The 21,077-nt window shown below is 43.7% G+C and overlaps 1 protein-coding gene across 1 annotated transcript in view; it reads left to right on the forward strand.

Annotated features, from left to right (window-relative positions):
• The first annotated feature begins 3,253 nt into the window (after positions 1-3,253).
• LOC311088758 (ladderlectin-like) overlaps positions 3,254-21,077 on the forward strand; it is a 37,058-nt gene continuing 19,234 nt past the window's right edge. The window contains exons 1-2 of the mRNA XM_084123039.1: positions 3,254-3,324; positions 3,552-3,637. Coding sequence (XP_083979165.1) covers positions 3,267-3,324; positions 3,552-3,637 — 144 coding nt within the window. The 5' untranslated portion in view covers positions 3,254-3,266. The remainder of the gene's footprint in view (positions 3,325-3,551; positions 3,638-21,077) is intronic.

Raw genomic sequence — 21,077 nt, forward strand, 5'->3', positions numbered from 1 at the left:
TGTATGCAAAAATGTGACAAAATTGAGAATGAAATTAAATGATTTCATTTTCACAGCATTATCCCTGTCAAATTGAAAAATAAAATGCAATTGGTGATTTCACATTTCATTTTCACTACAGTCTCGAGGCAAGACTGCCAATATTAAAATGAAAAGCCAAACGTGAAAAAGAAACTACAAATACAGTTTTTACAATGCTCTTTAGTAACGCTCACGCAATAATAGTGACACAATTCAAATACAAATGTAAATTTTCGTTTTCATTTTAATTCCTCTTTTATTTCACAGTTTTCATTTTCGTTTTCAGTTTCAAAGACAACCTGCATGCAAATTCTATGTTAATGAGTGGGTGTGGCTTATTCAAGTAATGGCGCTAGAGACACGCCTTCTGTAAAGCGAAGTCGTCGACGTCCCGTGTGCATGAGTTGAATGTGTGAAACGAAATCGAGACGACAAGATATGGTGAAATCTGTTAGTGAGCTTTTGCGGGAAGCTGCCGCAGCATTAGAACATGGAAACAACCAGCCTGACCATGAGTTATGATGTTAGACTCAGACTAGACCATAATCGACGATGAGGTTCATTCATGTATTAGGCTGTTTTGGAAATTCAACTATTTGGGTGTACAGAAGTCTTAGTAACACAATTTCTACAACAATTATAGCCAGACATTAATACCCACTGGCTTTAACCGAGACACTCGGCCAATGTTTCATTCGCGTCGTGCCTAACAACGCCCTTCAGCCGTGACTTATTCAGATACAGCACTAGCCTAGAGTACCTTATTGCTTTTATAAAACGGTTACCACGCAATACAAATATTAATCCCGAAACATATGTATCTATGCAACTTTCATGAAGTAAAATGAATCACTAAAAGCCAATTCCTTCCGCTGGAGAAAAACAAGTAATAAAAACTCGGTGAGTGTTTTAGCGCAATTTTCTCACCTCATGGGATCACAACACTAAGAGATAGTAAATCTTTTCCTGGATTTTTTTTGTGCGTTCCCGAGATTAGACCTTCCTTAACATAATGCCGAAAACCCGAAGTCTCTAGGTGGTCTGGTTGAGGAGTAGATAGAAGTGCAAGATTGGTGCGCACAGACGCACAGAACAGAAATCATGAGTTAACAATCGCAATTTGTCCGGTGGAAAATTGCGCTAAAAATAGTCCCTGACCATAAAGCAACAGAAGAAGTTACATTATTTCTCCATTAGATGGAGACAAAGACTGTCTTAATGAGTGAGTCAGTCAGTCAGTAGAGAAGACTTTTGAAATGACTCAAACTTGTGATCACGGAGAAGAAAGACGCAACTGACATGACTATAGGCACGGACAACCCCTTAACTGTTAAAAGTACAAGATATCACACCGGACATTCAAACGGATTTTTTATTATGAATATAGGACTGACCTGAAGGAAATATCTAGCCTACTGTAAATGCAGGTACACTCGATTTCTCGATCTCATCCAGAAGTTGTTACTGGAAATGAAAATCACTCAGCATTGTGATTCTTTTTGTACACAAACTTAAAATAACCAAAAGACACGTAACAGTTAAACAGCGGACAGATACAGGCTAGTGCTGTACGTTATCTGAATAAGTCACGGCTGAAGGGCGTTGTTAGGCACGACGCAAATATGAAACATTGGCCGAGGTTCTCGGTTAAAGCCAGTGGGTATTAATGTCTGGCTATAATTGTTGTAGAAATTGTGTTACTAAGACTTCTGTACACCCAAATAGTTGAATTTCCAAAACAGCCTAATACATGAATGAACCTCATCGTCGATTATGGTCTAGTCTGAGTCTAACATCATAACTAACATGGTCAGGCTGGTTGTTTCCATGTTCTAATGCTGCGGCAGCTTCCCGCAAAAGCTCACTAACAGATTTCGCCATATCTTGTCGTCTCGATTTCGTTTCACACATTCAACTCATGCACACGGGACGTCGACGACTTCGCTTTACAGAAGGCGTGTCTCTAGCGTCGTTACTTGAATAAGCCACACCCACTCATTAACATAGAATTTGCATGCAGGTTGTCTTTGAAAATGAAAACGAAAATGAAAACTGTGCAATAAAAGAGGAATTAAAATGAAAACGAAAATTTACATTTGAATTTGAATTGTGTCACTATTATTGCGTGAGCGTTACTAAAGAGCATTGTAAAAACTGTATTTGTAGTTTCTTTTTCACGTTTGGCTTTTCATTTTAATATTGGCAGTCTTGCCTCGAGACTGTAGTGAAAATGAAATGTGAAATTTTTCAATTTGACAGGGATAATGCAATGTCACTGTGAAAATGAAATCATTTAATTTCATTCTCAATTTTGTCACATATTTTGCGTACTGCTTTCTGTAATGAAATCGTTAATCTGGTTTTAATTTTATTTATTTATTTAAATTTGGCAGAAAATGCTTTCCATATGATATAGCCAGTCTGCTTCATGGTCCCCAAGTAGTGGCCCACAGAGATCAAGTGCGGAAGAGACGGCAGGTGTTGGAACGTATTGTAGACATAGTTAAGGTCATTGGCAAGAGAGGACTTGGCTACAGAGGGACACAGTCGGAAGCAGCTTACACTGTGGATGACATGAGCATTGATCATGGGAATTTTTAGAGCTTATCATTCTTCTTGGGAAACATGATTTATGCATGAAGGAACATCTCACAGAGTGCATAGAAAAAAGCAAGAAGATGCATCAAACCCAGGCTAAAGGTCGAGGTTCTGTTGTGACATTTCTGTCAAAAACAACTGTAATGAAAGTCATATCTACAGTGCAGCAGTTAATTCAAGAGACTATTGCAAAAGAGGTTACTGAAGCTGGGATGTTTTCAGTGCAGATTGGCACAACTCAAGACATCACATCCCAAGATCAGTGCTCTATAGTTCTGAGGTATGTCAAAGACACAGTACAGGAAAGACTTTTTGCAGTGGTGAAATGTGAAGCATCTACTGGACAATACAATTCTGCCAGTGAAACAATATGTAAAATTTACATTTATGTCTTAATATTTAATGCAGCTCATTTACCTCTTCTTTTTTATATATTTATATTATTATAAAACAAGCCTAGGATACTGATTAAGTGCATTTATCTATCTATCTATCTATCTATCTATCTATCTATCTATATATATATATATATATTTTTTTTTTTGTGCATTTCAAAAAGCTTTTTTCTTGCTTGGTCTCTTTGTAGATTTTCTTATAATGCACAGTCATATTTTTACCTTTGCTGCTGATTCATTCCCAGGTTTACCATGGAAAAGCTGACACTTCTGCTTCTCTTCATGACATTCTCTCAGGGGGACGCAGCAGGTTACTATTGAAATAATTATTGTTATTACATAGAGAGCAGAGAATACATTTTATATTCTTCCAAGAAGTTATGTACTTATTTGAGTAATTTAAACAGTTTATGACATTTACCCAATAACAACCCTATTTAAAGTGTTTACATGACCTACATGTTGTTGGGTTATTAAGCATAATCAATGATTGTGTATGTAAATACTCTCACTGTTTCTTGAATATTATATATACAGCTGATGGCTGCCCCACTGGATGGTCTGCATTTGGACTGAAATGTGTCAAATACTTCGCAACACCACTTGACTGGATGTCAGCAGAGGTAATGTGCTCCTGACAGCACTATTATAGTTATGTGACATATGTTTATGCACAAATTTGTGTTTGAAATGTCATTTTTATACAGATAAATATTAAGAATTCAGACACTCTGAGTTCTTGAGAGTGAATCTGATCTGAACTGAAGAATCTGATCATCAAATAAATATTCTGATATTTTTGTTTATTGAAATGAGCTTTGAATAATAATAATAATAATAATAATAAATATAGCTGCAAGCAGCAATTACCGGGGCCAAGCAGAATAAGACGACAAGACATGCCAACATTGCTGAAAGTGTCAGACCAACTGCAACAATTAGCAATTAAAGATTTTTAAAGAGGATTATAGGCGAAATGGCTGAAAAATCATAGAAACAGTAATTAAGAATATGATTTAATGGATTATCACTTTTGACCAATAGGTGGCGCAGTCACAAAACTGATATGATGTGGTCAGAGTGAAGTGACAATGAGACAAACAAAGTTTCAATAAAATTCACCACTAGGTGGTGCTGTTTCGAAACTTCTCAGGCTCCTTCAGGGCATTGTGCTGATGACCCATACAAAGTTTCGTAACAATCCGTTCATGCGTTGTTAAAATACAGCATTTTAGCACAAAATTCAAAATGGCCGACAGTCAAAATGGCCGATATGGTAAAATTGGATATCAGTCGACTCGCCATGTTGCCCTGAATCTAACGTGACCAATTTTATGATTTTTGGACAAACCGTTCAGAAGTTATAAGCAAAAATAGCCATTTTTCATATCTCCGGACCAGTAGGTGGCGCTGCGCCGAAACGCAGCATGTTGCCTCAGGTCATGCTTGTGAGTACATGTACCAAGTTTGGTCTGAATACGATAAACCGTTGCGGAGATACAGCCTTACAACTGTTTTTGCTAGCGCTACATAAATTTATTCGTGTGTTTATTGAAAACGGTTTGACGAATCAATTTGAATTCCATAACTTTTTGTCAGCACTACCTGAAGATGATCTGGTTAAATTTTCGTGCAAATCGGACAAACCGTCTAGGACGAGTTCGAAAAAGTAGCTTTTTCAGAAAATTCTAAATGGCGGCCATATTTATATGCCGGAAAATGACGTCATAGGGTGCAATCGAATCGGCATGAGCTCAGGAATCAGAGGAAAAATAATTTTGTTGATTGGCCTTACGGTTCAAAAGTTATTAGCAAAATAAAAGTGAAATTTTGGACAGGTGGTGGCGCTAGAGGGAAAGACTTAGAAACACCAAAATTGGTGTATTTAATGTTGGGACTGTCCTCTATCAGAATTTCAAACCAAAACAACTTTCCCGCAATCGGTTCTATGGGCTGCCATAGACTCCCATGGCGGAAAAATAATAATAAATATAGCTGCAAGCAGCAATTACCGGGGCCAAGCAGAATAAGATGACAAGACATGCCAACATTGCTGAAAGTGTCAGACCAACTGCAACAATGAGCAATTAAAGACATTTAAAGGGGATTATAGGCGAAATGGCTGAAAAATCATAGAAACAGTAAATAAGAATATGATTTAATGGATTATGACTTTCGACCAATAGGTGCCGCAGTCACAAAACTGTTGTGATGTGGTCAGAGTGAAGTGACAATGAGACAAACAAAGTTTGGTGTCAATACGTCAAGGCATTGCAGAGATAAAGCCTGAATAGTCCTTTTGGCATCATGCCTCAAATTTGCTGCTGCGGTATACGAAAACGGTTTTGTCAATCGACACGAAATCCATAACTTTTAGTCGGCACGGTCTGGAGATGATATGATTCGATTTTGGTGAAAATCGGACAAACGGTCTAAGAGGAGTTCGAAAAAGTAGGTTTTGAATGAAAATCAAGATGGCGGACAGGAAGTTTGGCCAAATAAGGAAAACTTGGTATCTATGTTCTCGGTTTGACCCAAGGAATCTATTAAGACCAGTTGCATTACAATAAGCCAATTTATTCAAAAGTTATTATCAGTTTTGTAAATTTTGTTATAACTTTTGACCACTAGGTGGCGCTGTTTCTAAATATTTTGGTTGCCTTCAGGGGATGGTGCTGATGGCACATTCTGAGTTTTGTAATATTACACCAATGCATTTGTTTAGTATAGCATTTTATTTCACAAAACTGTATTGAAGTCAATGGGAATTTCATGTTTTGTACTATTATAGCGCCACCAAGAGGCTCAGTCCCACCATTTTTTTTATGTGTCCTCAGAGTGAGCCCATACATATGTGTGTTGATTTTGGTGAAAATATCTCAATTCGCTTCGGAGTTATAGACATTTATATGAAAAAACACGTAAAAAATGACTGACACATGACTTTGATTGGAATTTACTACCCCTAAACATCAATATTTTCGCATTTGGGCATTGGTATGTAGCTATCGACCTATGTTTTCAAACTTCTGATGGTGGTTTCGTCTCGATCGGACTAGCGGTTTCGAAGATATAGCCAAATGTTTTTTAAGCGCTAAATCACAACGCTACACAAACCGTAAGACGAAACCTAGCATGTTTGGTATCGTAGGACTCGGCAACGATTCAGGAGTCAAAAGAGATGAGTTTCATGAAAATAAGTCGACCACACCCAAAGTTATAAGCATTTGGGAAAAAAAATTCACCACTAGGTGGTGCTGTTTCGAAACTTATCAGGCTCCTTCAGGGCATTGTGCTGATGACCCATACAAAGTTTCGTAACAATCCGTTCATGCGTTGTTAAAATACAGCATTTTAGCACAAAATTCAAAATGGCCGACAGTCAAAATGGCCGATATGGTAAAATTGGATATCAGTCGACTCGCCATGTTGCCCTGAATCTAACGAGACCAATCTTATGATTTTTGGACAAACCGTTCAGAAGTTATAAGCAAAAATAGCCATTTTTCATATCTCCGGACCAGTAGGTGGCGCTGCACCGAAACGCAGAATGTTGCCTCAGGTCATGCTTGTGAGTACATGTACCAAGTTTGGTCTGAATACGATAAACCGTTGCGGAGATACAGCCTTACGACTGTTTTTGCTAGCGCTACGTAAAATTTATTCGTGCGTTTATTGAAAACGGTTTGACGAATCAATTTGAATTCCATAACTTTTTGTCAGCTCTACCTGAAGATGATCTGGTTCAATTTTCGTGCAAATAGGACAAACCGTCTAGGACGAGTTCGAAAAAGTAGCTTTTTCTGAAAATTCTAAATGGCGGCCATATTTATATGCCGGAAAATGACGTCATAGGGTGCAATCAAATCGTCATGAGCTCAGGAATCAGAGGAAAAAAATATTTTGTTGATTGGCCTTACGGTTCAAAAGTTATTAGCAAAATAAAAGTGAAATTTTGGACAGGTGGTGGCGCTAGAGGGAAAGACTTAGAAACACCAAAATTGCTGTATTTAATGTTGGGACTGTCCTCTATCAGAATTTCAAACCAAAACAACTTCCCCGCAATTGGTTCTATGGGCTGCCATAGACTCCCATGGCGGAAGAATAATAATAAGAAGAAATGGAACAGATACAATAGGTGCCTCCGCACCTTCGGTGCTTGGCCCCTAATAATAATAAGAACGGGAACGAAAACAATAGGTGCCTCCGCACCTTCGGTGCTTGGCCCCTAATAAGAACCGGAACAAACACAATAGGTGCCTCCGCACCTTCGGTGCTTGGCCCCTAATAATAAAGTAGTATAACTTAAATAAGCAATACAAATCTGCAAATCTTATGAGAAATAACCAAACGCATCAGTAACTACATTTACACCCTCTTGGTTCATGAGTTATTCCAGGTATTATTTCATCTTTAAATACACTCACAAAAATGAGCCACTCGCAACACACCACATTCTGGTGCAATAACTTTGTCATGATTCATGTCTGTGTTCCCCTGTCTTGTCCCATGTTTAGCAGTTCCCCGTTATGTTTATTAGGTTCCCCAGGTGTTTCTGATTTATCACGTCCCCTTGTTACCTTGTTTAGCTTGTTTGTCTTTGTATTTTTACCTCTGTGCTTCAGTTGTTGTTTGTCGGTCGTTGTAGCGGTTTCCATGTTCCTGTCCTGAGTTCCGTGTTCTGTTGTTTGCCCTGGATTACCTGTTTGTTTTATTAAAGTAGTGCTTGCATGTGGATTCTCTCTCCGCTTCGTTCCTGCCTCATTGTTACAAACTTGTTCATAAGTTCAATTAAAAAATATAGTCTATATAGACAGAGATGGACAGTATTTTGAGATAGACTGTAATTTGTATTTAAAATATTCAAAGTACTTATTTAAATATATAATTTTTATTTGCATATATATTTACTTTCATCACCATGCTTAATAGGACCATAGACACAAAATACGAATAGGACTACCAAATTGCCTATCACAGTTTAAGAAAATCACGTGACGTCACGTGACACATCCTATTGACCCTGTTCACATTTCTGCGTTTTTCAGAAGTGGAAGGTGTCATAGTTGGGTAAACTTCTATAACAGTGAGCCTACATTTATTTATTTTTGTGTTCCCATTTGCTCAAATAGCAAAAGAAAAACACCACAACAGCGTTTTCACAACTTTAAAAAAATAGTAAAAAAAAAAAAATAGAGAGAGATTGATAATGGCCGTCTTTAATTTTTTGTTATATAATACAAATATAGTGTTATAGGCATAATGATCTTTTATTATGACAGTATGTAGCAACGTACGTTAAAAGCTCATCTTCTGCACTAAATGGCCGATATTCTATACTCTTAAGTGTATCTAACTCCACAGTTACTCTTGCACTTCAAAAGACTTAAAATTTTGTCTCTAATTTTGTATTACAAATTACTTGTATTTTAATTTTTTCTTTTCTTTTCTTTAAACTTTTTTTCACAGCAGTATTTTATTTAAATACATTTGAGGAGTAAGTATTTGTAATTTGTAATTAAATACTTTTTGATGTATTTGTGCCCATCTTTGTACATAGAAATGATTGTAGAATAAAAAAAAAACTTACACATGCAGAGATGTATTGGCTCGTATGGTCATGTGATGCATCCAGAGCAAGAGTCCTGCATGTCACTTTGTAAACGGCAGTGGCCCTCAGCTCTGTTTAGTGACACGTCCGTGTCCCTGACAATACACAACACCTCTCAGGATCTGCTTCTAATGTTATATTTGCACAGTTTTTAAAGGCTGCAAAGAATCGTAAATGTGAACGCCAGGACAGGAAATCTAAAAAACCTGTGTTTGTAGTCAATATTTAAAAATGGAACACAACAAACAGTGCTTTAGGCCAAATGAAGGGAAAAAACAATAGGTTACTGTTCGTAACCCCGGTTCTTTGAAACATTGAGTGGAGAGATCCACCTATGGGAAGGGCATTCGCACCTGACCTCTGCAGAAGCATCCAATTGCACCAAGTCTGGCCTGACAGACAGAAGCGCGTGTCCAATGACAGGTAAGGGACTCGCCCTTTCCCAAGTGTATAAAACACCTGCACGCGTGAGGAAAATATTTCCTCAGTGAGCATATTCGCTTCTCATGCAGCAAACGGGGCAAGCTTGGTGGATCTCTCCACTCGATGTTTCAGAGAACCGGGGTTACGGAACCTATTGTTCTCTTTCATCATCTCGTGTTCGAGATCCACCTATGGGAGATATGGACAGCTCCCTGATTGCCCAATACACTACAATGAGGCCCTGAAAGCCAGAGGACGGTCAGCTGGAAAGGGGGTGCATTGTTGCAAAGCGGCTGAGATCACGTAAAGGGCTGAGATGGAGATGAAATCCACTTCAAGAACACCCTCATTCTCAGAAGGCCCAAAGGCAGGACACGTATAGCCGCAGCCATAAGACCCTGTAGCCTGAGACATGCACGATAATGTACTCTCGCTCCTTCTCTGAATTGTGAGAGGCAATTCATTATGGAGAGAATGCGCTTTTGTGAGAGATGCGTGCACATTGTAACTGAATTCAGCTCCAGACCCAGAAAAATAACTTTCTGAGCGGGAGTGAAATTGCTTTCCGCTGAGAGTAGCGGGGCTCAAATTCCTGACATACATAGCCGATTCAAGAAAGATAATGACGCAAAACACTGCCCGTGTGCTTGCTCACATCACAGTGCTCAGCTTCAGAGTGAATGTGAGCAAGCACACGGGCAGTGTTTTGCGTCATTATCTTTCTTGAATCGGCTATGTATGTCAGGAATTTGAGCCCCGCTACTCTCAGCTGTGCTAACCCTGCCTCCGCACACAGAAAAAACACTCTTGGACTGAGCGCGAGCCCAGATGGAAGCACTGTGAACTCGTAACTAGGGTTGGGTATCGTTTTTTTTTTTTCGATATCGGTGCCAAATCGATACTTTTAAAACGGTACCGGTGCCTAAACGGTGCCTGAACCGATACTTAAAAAAAATAAAAATAAATGAAAAGCCTCAAAACGATGGTGAATGACATTAGAGAACCAGATGGCAAATATTTCAACCGACAGCTGACGAGCTGAGGCATTTAAGTGGCACCGAAATGAGGCACCGAAATATGCGTTTTGATTCGGTCCGGTTACATACCGTTACCTGGGAACCGGTTCCATATAGGTACCGGGTTTCGGTACCCAACCCTACTCGTAACATATGCCTTGGAAGATGAAACGTAGAAACGTCTCGGAGAGAAACGTCAGGGAGAAACGTCTCCCTGAGTAGGGAACGGAGACGTTACGTCGGATGACGACGAATGGGGTTTCGCTTAGAAAGCCTATCATCTTCGAGTATATAAAACGAGCCAATGGCAATGAAATGCCATGGGTCTGCGGAATTTGCATAGCGTATCTCCGCCCCACGCAGGGGGTATATAAGGAAGTGCGCGAGCAACATGCAGATATGTCTTCGCTGAGGAGCCGAGACTGAACTCAGGCGTTCCAGCGGTACAGCGGAAGTGGCAGGGAGACGTAACGTCTCCGTTCCCTACTCAGGGAACGAGGGTTACATACGTAACCGAGACGTTCCCTTTCGTTGTCACTCCGAGTTACGTCGGATGACGACGAATGGGGTTCCCAGTGTAATCACGCCACCTCTCGACTGTCTTCCAGTGCCCTGCGTAAGTCTGAGTTCCCTGTCGTGAGACTGGCACGGACGAAGGACTCCTACTTAACACAGGAATACCAAGGTACACTGGGAAGCATATCTCAGTGGAAATATGCAATTATGCCCAACCCGAAGGTGGGGGGACTTAGAATACACATATGACCGCGAAGGGCTGCATATGGAGAATCACTGGGGTGTCCAGCCGCAGGTGGAATATTTCAACCCCAAGGGTGGCAAGGTGGCTTGCCGAGGGAAAGACACATGCTCAGAGAGGCTTACAGTGGAAATACACATGTGGGGGTCGCCCAGGGGGGGAACCATGCACATGGAGGCACCTAGCCAAGCGCGAAAGCTGCCGGCGGCATAACTCTGGCGTTGACGTCAACAGTGCTGGAGGAAACTCAGGGCTTATGAGGCTCACCTGAGGAAAATATCGCACGTATCCTGTCCGTGGAGAGGAATGGTGAGCAAGCGAAGACACCTGAGCAGAATCTAGTACCGGCTGGTTGAAGCGAGTACATGAGAAGAAACTGGCTCTACTCGGAGATTGTAGAATCTCGCAATGTGTTGGGTGTCGCCCAGTCTGCAGCTCTGCAGATGTCTGTTAGCGAGGCGCCATGCGCTAGAGCCCAAGAGGAAGCCACACTCCGAGTGGAGTGGGCCGTCACACCAAGGGGGCATGGTCGACCCTGCTGCTGGTAAGCCAAAGCAATGGCGTCCACTATCCAGTGAGACAACCTTTGCTTGGAGAGAGCCTTTCCCTTCAGCTTTCCACCATGACAGACAAAGAGCTGGTCTGAGGTCCTGAAACACTGCGTTCTGTCTACGTAAGCACGGAGGGCGCGTACTGGACAGAGCAGTGCCAAGGCTGGGTCTGCCTCCTCCAAGGGCAGCGCTTGCAGGTTCACCACCTGGTCCCGGAAGGGAGTGGTGGGAACCTTGGGCACATATCCAGGCCGGGGTCTCAGGATCACGTGAGAGTTAGCCGGCCTGAATTCCAGGCACGCTTCGTCAACCGAAAATGCCTGCAGGTCCCCTACCCTCTTGATGGAGGCCAATGCAACCAGGAGCGCTGTCTTCATTGACAGGAACTTAAGCTCCACTGATTGCAGAGGCTCAAAGGGAGCACTCTGCAGGGCAGTTAAAACCACTGAGAGGTCCCAAGAGGGAACGAGAGGAGGGCGAGGAGGATTTAGTCTCCTCGCTCCTCTCAGGAAGCTGATGATCAGGTCGTGCTTTCCCAGAGACTTACCATCAACTGCGTCGTGATGTGCGGCAATGGCGGCAACATACACTTTCAGGGTGGAGGGAGACAGCCTTCGCTCCAACCCTTCTTGCAGGAAGGAAAGCACGACACTGATCGGGCATTTCGTGGGTTCTTGATGTTTAGAAGAACACCAGTTGACGAAGAGGTTCCACTTCAACGCATAGACATGTCTCGTGGACGATGCTCTAGCGGAAGTGATGGTAGCCACCACCGCTGGTTGTAGGGTACTCAAACCTACCTCCTCCCGTCCAGGAGCCACACGTGGAGGTTCCAAAGATCGGGACGAGGGTGCCAAATGGTGCCCCGTCCCTGAGAAAGCAGGTCCTTCCTCAGAGGAATTGACCAGGGAGGTGCTGTCGCGAGGAGTGCTAGTTCTGGGAACCAGGTGTGGTTGTGCCAATACGGGGCAACCAAAATTACCTGCTCCTCGTCCTCCCTGATCTTGCGCAAAGTCTGCGCAAGAAGGCTCACTGGGGGAAACGCATACTTGCGTAGGCCCCGCGGCCAGCTGTGCGCCAGTGCATCCGTGCCGAGCGTGCCCTCGGACAGGGAATAAAACAGGTCGCAGTGGGACGAGTCGTGGGAGGCAAACAGATCTACCTGTGCGTCCCCGAACTGATCCCAAATCAGCTGGACCGACTGGGGATGGAGTCGCCATTCTCCAGCGAGAGGCCGAACTTGAGACAGCTCGTCGGCCGCCTGGTTCAGGTGTCCCGGGATATAAATGGCTCGAAGCGACCTCAGATGCTTCTGACTCCATATGAGGAGGTGGCGGGCGAGTTGTGACATACGGCGGGAGCGTAGACCACCTTGACGGTTGATGTACGCTACTGTGGCGGTATTGTCTGATCGGACTAGTACGTGTTGACCCTTGAGCAACACCCGGAAGCGGTGCAGGGCAAGGCGTACGGCCAGCAACTCGAGGCAATTGACATGCCAAAGGCGCTGAGGTCCTGTCCAGGAGCCCGCGGCAGCATGTCCATTGCACATGGCACCCCAGCCCGTGGTGGAGGCATCTGTTGATACAACAACATGCCTGGAAGCTCGTTCTAAGGGCACTCCGGCCTGTAGAAAATTGAGGTTCGACCACGGGGTGAGGTCTGACAGCAGGTCGAAGTCACTGGGACTCGGAGCGTGCCGTGTTGCCATGCCCACCTCGGGACTCGATCGAGAAGCCAAAGCTGAAGCGGTCTCATATGAAGCAATCCGAGCAGCGTTACTGCGGCTGCGGATGCCATATGCCCCAGGAGCCTCTGAAAACGTTTCAGTGGGACCGCACTCCTGCCCTCGAACTGACGAAGACAAGTCAGCAGTGACTGCGCGCGCTCGCTCGTAAGCTGCGCGCACATGGCGACCGAGTTGATTTCCATACCGAGAAAAGAGATCCTCTGCACGGGGCAGAGTTTGCTCTTCTCCCAGTTGACCCGAAGGCCCAGACGAACTAGGTGCCGGAGAACAAGGTCCCTGTGTTCGCAAACCTGGTCTCGAGAGTGAGCTAGGATCAGCCAGTCGTCGAGATAGCTCAGGATGCGAACCCCGTGTTCTCGTAGGGGAACAAGGGCTGCCTCGACGGCCTTCGTGAAGACGTGAGGAGACAGGGCTAGCCCGAAAGGGAGAACCGCGTACTGGTATGCCTGCCCCTCGAAAACAAACCGAAGAAACGGTCTGTGTCGAGGAAGAATGGAGACATGGAAGTAGGCGTCCTTCAGGTCGATCGCTGCCTTCGGTACAATGAAGTAGGGGCTGTAGAAGCCGGACTTCATTTCGGCTGTAGGGACAATCTCGATCGCACCCTTCGCCAGTAGGGTGGCGACCTCCACTCTCATGACAGGGGCATTGCCACCGACCATAGTGAAGCGGACTCCCCTGAAGCGGGGAGGAGACCGCGCGAACTGAATCGCGTAGCCGAGCCTGATGCGAATCAGACGTACACTGGTGGAGCAGCGAAGCGGAATGACCGGCCCGGACGTGGGTGGCATAGCGGCCCGGTGTGGGGGCACGGTCATTAGCCGCGCCCTGCCAGAGGAGGCCAGGGGAGGACCAGCGTCCCACGGGGGTGTGCTCTGGCAGGGGTCTGGCGACAGAGGGGGACGAGAGTGGCGAGGCTCGTGAGCGGCGCGCACTGTCATCCACAGCCTCTTGGGGCTCGGAGGAAGGGACATCAGTTCTAGAAACAAGAGATTCTCCCCCGGCCCTCCACCGGGGGACGGAGTGGCCCTGCTACCAACTCTTGAGAAGAACTGAGCCCTAACTCCAAGCTGCCCGTCTCAAAAGTGCTGCTTAGCCTGGCGTTTTGGCCAGCTAAGGGGCGGAGACGGGCAGTGCCGCCCTCCTGCATCCCCCTCAGCCCGGGGCCGGTGAAGGCTCGAGGGGAGGAGCCGCAGGGAGGCAGCCTCGGCGGGAAGTAGACTAAGGAGACCGCACGGACGGATGACCGTCGGTGCAGAAGGCCTCAGTCCACCTCAGGGGAGGGTCGAAGACTGTTGGGCGCAGTCCTCAACCACACTGCCGAGCAAGCCACCCGTCTCGAGAGTGCTGCTTAGCCTGGCGTTTGGCCGGCTAAGGGGCGGAGACGGGTGGTGCCGCCCTCCTGCAACCCTCTCCTACTCGGGGCCAGTGAAGGCTCGAGGGGAGGGGCTGCAGGGAGGCGGCCTCGGCGGGAAGCAGACTAAGGAGACCGCACGGACGGATGACCGTCGGTGCAGAAGGCCTCGGTCTGCTTCAGGGGGGGTCAAAGGACTGTAGGGTACAGTCCTCAACCACACCGCCGAGGAGCCCAGCCTGGGACATGGGGGAGCTGAGAAAATGAATTCTCAGATCCCCTCACATCGACCTGGCTGAGCCCATTCCTGGACCACAGCTGTGGACATCACCTGGCCCTGGGATCACGCAGGTACCGATGTCGCCCGAGAGCGAGGTCAGTAGTGTGCGCGGCGGAACGACCAGGCCGGGCATGGGAGGCATAGCGTCCCAGCAAGGGGGCGTGGTCGATATTCCGCGTTCTGTCAGTGTTGGCCAGGGAAGGACTAGCGTTCCACTGCGGCCGGTTCTGACAGAACTCCCGAGTCAGCACTGCCTCGAAGGTGAAGGCGACACACAGGACCGCATGCCTGTGTCACAATAGTGACAGAGAACATACAGACCAAGATCGCCTCACGATCAAGGGCAGCGAAGGCGGAGGACGCCCGCGGGCCGCGAAAAGTCACGTGGACTCCCGCGGACCGGAAGCGTCCTGATGCACATCCGGGAAGCCTACAGCGCTCGGGGGGAGGGCGGTGCCACTCCAACCGATGCTTTCAGCTGCCCGGGAAAGCATGGCCATCAGCTCTGGATCTGACCCGACTAACGCTGACACTCCAGAGGGAGGCAACGCAGTCGAATCTTCATTTCCAGAGGAATCAAGCCCGCCTTGTGATGCTGTGAGTGACATGACACCACCTGCTGGAGCCCCGAATGAAAACACTGGGTCCCCGAGAGGAACCAGGCACACACGGAAGCCCCACGGTTTGCGATGTGGAGGGGGGCGTGGCCCGAGGAATGCTCGTCGGTATTATGCCACACTGTAACCCTCAGATCACCCTGGCCACCAGCCAAAGTATCCCCACTCGTAGATTGGGGTGTGGCAGAGGGGACTCTACCCACACGGAGATCATTGAGTCTCGATCTATAAACATCGCGATGGTCATGTTCCCACAATGAAAACATGACTCATCCACGAGCGCTGCCAAGTGTGATTAAGCCCAACATGCAAAACAGCGCTCGCGACCGTTAAACAGATGAGTCACGCGCCCACATCCAGTAATACACAGGCGAGTCGTCTTGAAAAAGACGTGCCGCGTGCAGCTCTTTTAGAGAGAGGAAAAGCTCAGCAGAGTGCTGAAGCGCCCAGGGAGAAACACACACACTGTCGGCAGATCACTGCACAGACCAGCAGCAGGCAATGCGATCTCGCTGGAACACGCCGTCACACCAACACACTGAAGAGCCGCTCGTCTCGTAGAGTGAAGATGATACAGAATGGCTTGTAGGAGTGAAGAAAACTCTTGGCTCCGAAGCGAAAACATATCTGCATGTTGCTCGCGCACTTCCTTATATACCCCCTGCGTGGGGCGGAGATACGCTGTGCAAATTCCGCAGACCCATGGCATTTCATTGCCATTGGCTCGTTTTATATACTCGAAGATGATAGGCTTTCTAAGCGAAACCCCATTCGTCGTCATCCGACGTAACTCGGAGTGACAACGAAAGGGAACTTGCTGTTTTTTTGCAGTGCAGATCACATTTGGGAAAACACATCTGTAATGCTGAAGAATACTTAATTTACCATTATTAATGTTACAAAATACTAAAATAATTTGTTTTGATTGATGATATTAACCCCCTGAGGTCGACGGTATCGCCGGCGATACCAGCTCGCTTTTTTTTTATCAGTGTAAAAGAAACTCATAAATACTCTGTTGACTTTGATTTTTCATAGGAGTTTCGTACATCAATCGATTCTGTTAAATGTGTATTATTTTTGTGTATACTCATAATAAAAACAAAGTGTGGTGCTTTTCGCCAAATAAAGAAAAATAAACACGAAGCGAGTTCTGCCTTCTCTCTGCCAGTGAAGTCCATTCTGAAACGCGTCCGAAAATGAACTGTAACTCAGCGAATACTTCTCACACAGACACGTGAGATATGTCTTTATGAAGCTTGAAATCTCTTCTTTTAAATTAAGTAATTTATATAAAAAACAAATGTTGTCAACTCATGTAATCCGTTTGAAAGCAAGGAAAGGTACCGTTTTTCCTTCTGCCTCATTATCTCTATAATCAGCTGCGGCCCCGCCCCCGGCGCTATTCACATGGTAAATAGTTTAGGTGATCTATGCCCCCCGATCAATGCCATAAAAACACAGTTTCTTCATCAGACTTACTGATAGTTCATCGCGTTTTGAGTATGGCACGCTTCTCCGGTAAAGACGCCCTTCAGATGATTCTGGACAGCGAGGAAGAATGCATGATACCGGGTTGTTTCCTCAGAGGGAGATTGTAACTCAGACGACGAACGGCAGCATTTTGAAGAGCGAATTCCGCCGAGGACACAATTTCGGAGTAAGTTTTACTTAAAAGTCTTTTGTCTTTTATTTTTCGTGTTCGCATTTATGAGGAAAAAACAATATTACGTGACAGTTCTCCATTATGGACGCGAGCGCTCTGAAAGCAGCACTAAAAGACTTTCAAACTTTCACAGAGACCTCAAAACAGAAAGTACAAATCCTTTCTTTAAAACGAATTTCATTTTGTATTAATTGTATCTTAATTTTAATAATTTTTTCATTAACAAATTTCCTGGATTTAATACATAAAAGTAAATATAGGCTAGCAATCACAACATAAGGTGCTTGAACTGGAGATCAATATTAACCAGACCGTAGCCTACTCGCCTCACATGTCTAAAAAATGTGAAATATATTTACAGAAAGCTGGTTCTAAACAAAACCATCCAAAACAAAAAACTATGTAGCCTAATAAGTGTGCATTTCTCCGGTGCATTCACTAGCCTACTGCGAAGATCGCGAGTCAATAGCCTATCGTCAACTTCATCTTTGCCAGAAGTTAATAAACAATTAAAATGTCTTATTGCAATATTTTACATATTCATAATCATTACTTTTGGTGGATCTTTGAGGCAGCTTTTTAGGTTTATGGCGTTTTGGAAAAGAGCTCTTCACGTACAAACACCGTTTCACCAAGGCACAGCGGCCCTTCAGCACATCATTTGTGAACTACTAAATATGCATGATCGTTTACGCCCCATCCGCATATTGGCTTTCCAAACTAGAAGTGTTTCACAAAACTTAAATCAATGTATCGTTTTATGTGAATGATTAGGCAGGATGATTTTCACATCATTTTGACATCAAAACTCTAGGTGAGGACATCCATTAGTCAAAAGTCTTATTGACACATATTTACTATGTGTTTTGTGGCCTTATTTCAGAAACTTTAGTTTTTAGTTTTTTCAATAACCATGCATAACCTTTGCCATTAATATGTTTATAAGCAACTGAAAAAAGCACAAATGTCAGGGCATGTCAGAACATCTCAAGGGCCCCAAAAACAGCCCAGACCCCAGAGGGTTAAAAATAATCTGCTTTTTCAGAAGCACTGTCAAATTTTTGGTGGAAATCTTGTATCGGTGCACAGTAAAGCTGAAAACGATCTTCTGCTGAACATGGTGAATGGTACGACACAAACTTGGATTGGTGGTCATGATGCTGTAAAAGTAAGTGGTTATGCAAATGATAAAACATTTAATTATTTTTACATTTTCTTAAAGTTGCGTTTGCTTTTTTGCAAAGTTACGTGTCAAAACAGGCAAAGAGGCAGATTAGCTGAGGTAATGTGACGCTAACAGACAGCAGACAAACGGCTAGTAGTGACATCAGTAGCGATCCACCTGCCACTCAAGTGTCCACGCCCTTAATTATGCAGAACTTTAAGGCTTAATATAATTTAAACGGATTGGTTATTAAAAAAAATCACCCCCTCACAGTTGTCATGAAGGGCAAAATTAGCTATATAGACCAAAACAACGTTTTGTACCAGGCTGTAAACATGTTTTTTTCTGATGTAAAGTTGGGCATTTGAACATGGGGGTCTATGGAATTGATTCTCTTTTGCAGCCCGTCGATGAACTGCAGTTTAAGTCACTTCTGTGTTGGTTTTTAAGAGAGAGACTGGAAGGTTGCTGCTTGATTGTGACATGAAATAGCTTAGGGCAGGCGTATGTGTTGTCGTTTGGACACTTGGGATGTTGTGAGCCTACAACATGGCTGTTCCACACGGCGAGTCAGTGGCAATCACATGAGCTTGAAGTCAGAGTAGGAGATTGGAGATTTATTGTTCATGCCGTAGATTCAGATAAAAAAAATAAAGAAAACAAAAAGATGGCTGTGAAAAAGTATGTATTGTTTTTGTAAGGACATTAACTCTAAGGGGAAATATTAATAATATTCTTTAATTACCAATTATGATTAATTATTAATATTTGGGTCAGTTAATTAGATTAAATTTGAGGTATGCCAAATTAATATTACAATCAATTAATCAGTTCCAAAGAACTCTTCGATTATTCAATTATTCTAAGAAAAGTGTATCTTTCAGGGTCACTGAACATGTAACAAGATCAAAATCGTAAAAAGGACTTTGTATGCAAGCAGAGAATCAGAAACCAGATGCATAATTGTGCACAAGTTTTATTAACTAAATCACAAACATAACTAAACTAAACAAACAAACAAACATACATACATTCATCCATACATACATGCATAGGTAAAGGTGTGAGTGTTATGGAACCGGAAACAGGAAATAGAACTCTGGAGCAAGATCTATTTTAGTATGAAAAGAACCATCAGCTAATCATTTTTTGAGCACCTCATTAAATTGATATATGGTACTTGCATGGTCAGTTGCAATTGTTTCTTCTTGAAGTGGTTGAAAAATGAGTCTGTTGGTGGACCTGTGAGGGTCAAAAGTCATGGTGCAAGTTGCAATCGTTTCTTCTCCGTTGGATGAAGAAGATAGGATGAACTTGTATTGTCGCTGTTCTCATGGCTGGAGTGCAGGTTGTGGCCTACACGCTCTGGGCCGGCAGGACACAAAGAGCACATGGTGAGAGTTGCGAGGGACTTCGTCCGTGTTGAATGACGTCACTGAACTCCTGAAGTTGTCCTTGATGCTGGAGTGAGCACATGTCCTGGATGCTTCGAAGCCTCCTGCCTGGGCCTGTTGATGCCATGCTGGAACACACGGCATCCTTAAGGCAAGAGTTGTCCGAGGTTTAGGTCCGAGGACAAGAGCTAAGAGCGCCGGATCTTGTGGTCAGTGACTTTTAAAGCATGAAGATGGCACACCCATTTGGAGGTGTAAGATCCAATAAGAAGTGTCTTCCTTTGGAGGGAAAATGTCTTTTTTTATGACCTTGTTCAAGCATGCACATTTGCAATGGGTACTTTCATTGGGTGTTTAAGAGAAGAATCTTTAAGATTCTTATAATTCTAATGCGTCACAAAGTTAGCAAAATGTAATGTAAATTAACAAATTGGGGACGCAGATGGGAGTTTATAGAGACCAAATCAGCACACATCTGATTTTGGTAAACCATAGTATGCAACAAAGTCTGAAAATCATGAGGTGGGAGAATAAGATACATGTCTACACATTTCTCAAGAGGTTATACATAGAATACATAGGTTTATCTCTCCTTCTCAGCGAGAATTAAGTGAGAGTCCCGTTTTGGTTGTATAATCAAATATATATCAAAGTATATACATAATAGTACTCAAGCCAGTAAATCATTCACAAAATGTTCTGGAATGTATGTTAATTTCATGTTGGTCAGTTCATTGTTAAATGAATGCAGGAGAGTTCATTTTGCAGATTGTTTCTGTCTTTCCATGGTCTCTCTCTTGCATTTGGCCTGCATTCTTTAACACCCATAAAACCTTATCTGATTGTTGTCCGGGTAACGGAGACCGTCTTTTTGGAGGATGGGACGCAGATCCCAGAGAAGTTTGAAAGTTTTTATGGTACATGTACCAAATAAGTGTGTCTGATCTGGTCTCAGTTGTTACATTTTATATTGTTTATGCACATGTTCAAGACTTCAACATATTTGTTTGTGGGTTAGTTGGTACATTTCATAATAAAATAAGCAACGGTGACGAGTGTATCAGCTAACTTTGCCTAACATTTGTTTTTATGCAGATTCAAAGTAATTCACAATTTTTCATTATCTGGTTCAAAAAGCCCTGTAAGATACAAAATGAATTTGGGCACAAATATTTAATAAAAAAGAAAAAAAAGTAAACAACAAATGAACTTGTGAAATGAGTTTCTCCAACCTGACAATTCTTTAAATACTGAGAACGTTCTGGAAATAAACTTTGGTATGAATATAACAGATTTCTTCAAACTAATTAAATAAAAAGTTAATTGCATTAATAAAAGTGTCTTTGATTCATACAAATAATCATGTTTTATTGTTTATCTTATCCTAGGTAACCACTGCTGGAATGACGGTGACAAACAAGACCAATTTGCTTATATTTGTGCTAGAAGTATTTTTTAAAATTCATTCTGCTCACATTG

The sequence above is a fragment of the Abramis brama genome (genome assembly GCF_963993115.1).
Source record: "Abramis brama genome assembly, chromosome: 8".
In the NCBI taxonomy this organism is placed as follows: domain Eukaryota; kingdom Metazoa; phylum Chordata; class Actinopteri; order Cypriniformes; family Leuciscidae; genus Abramis; species Abramis brama.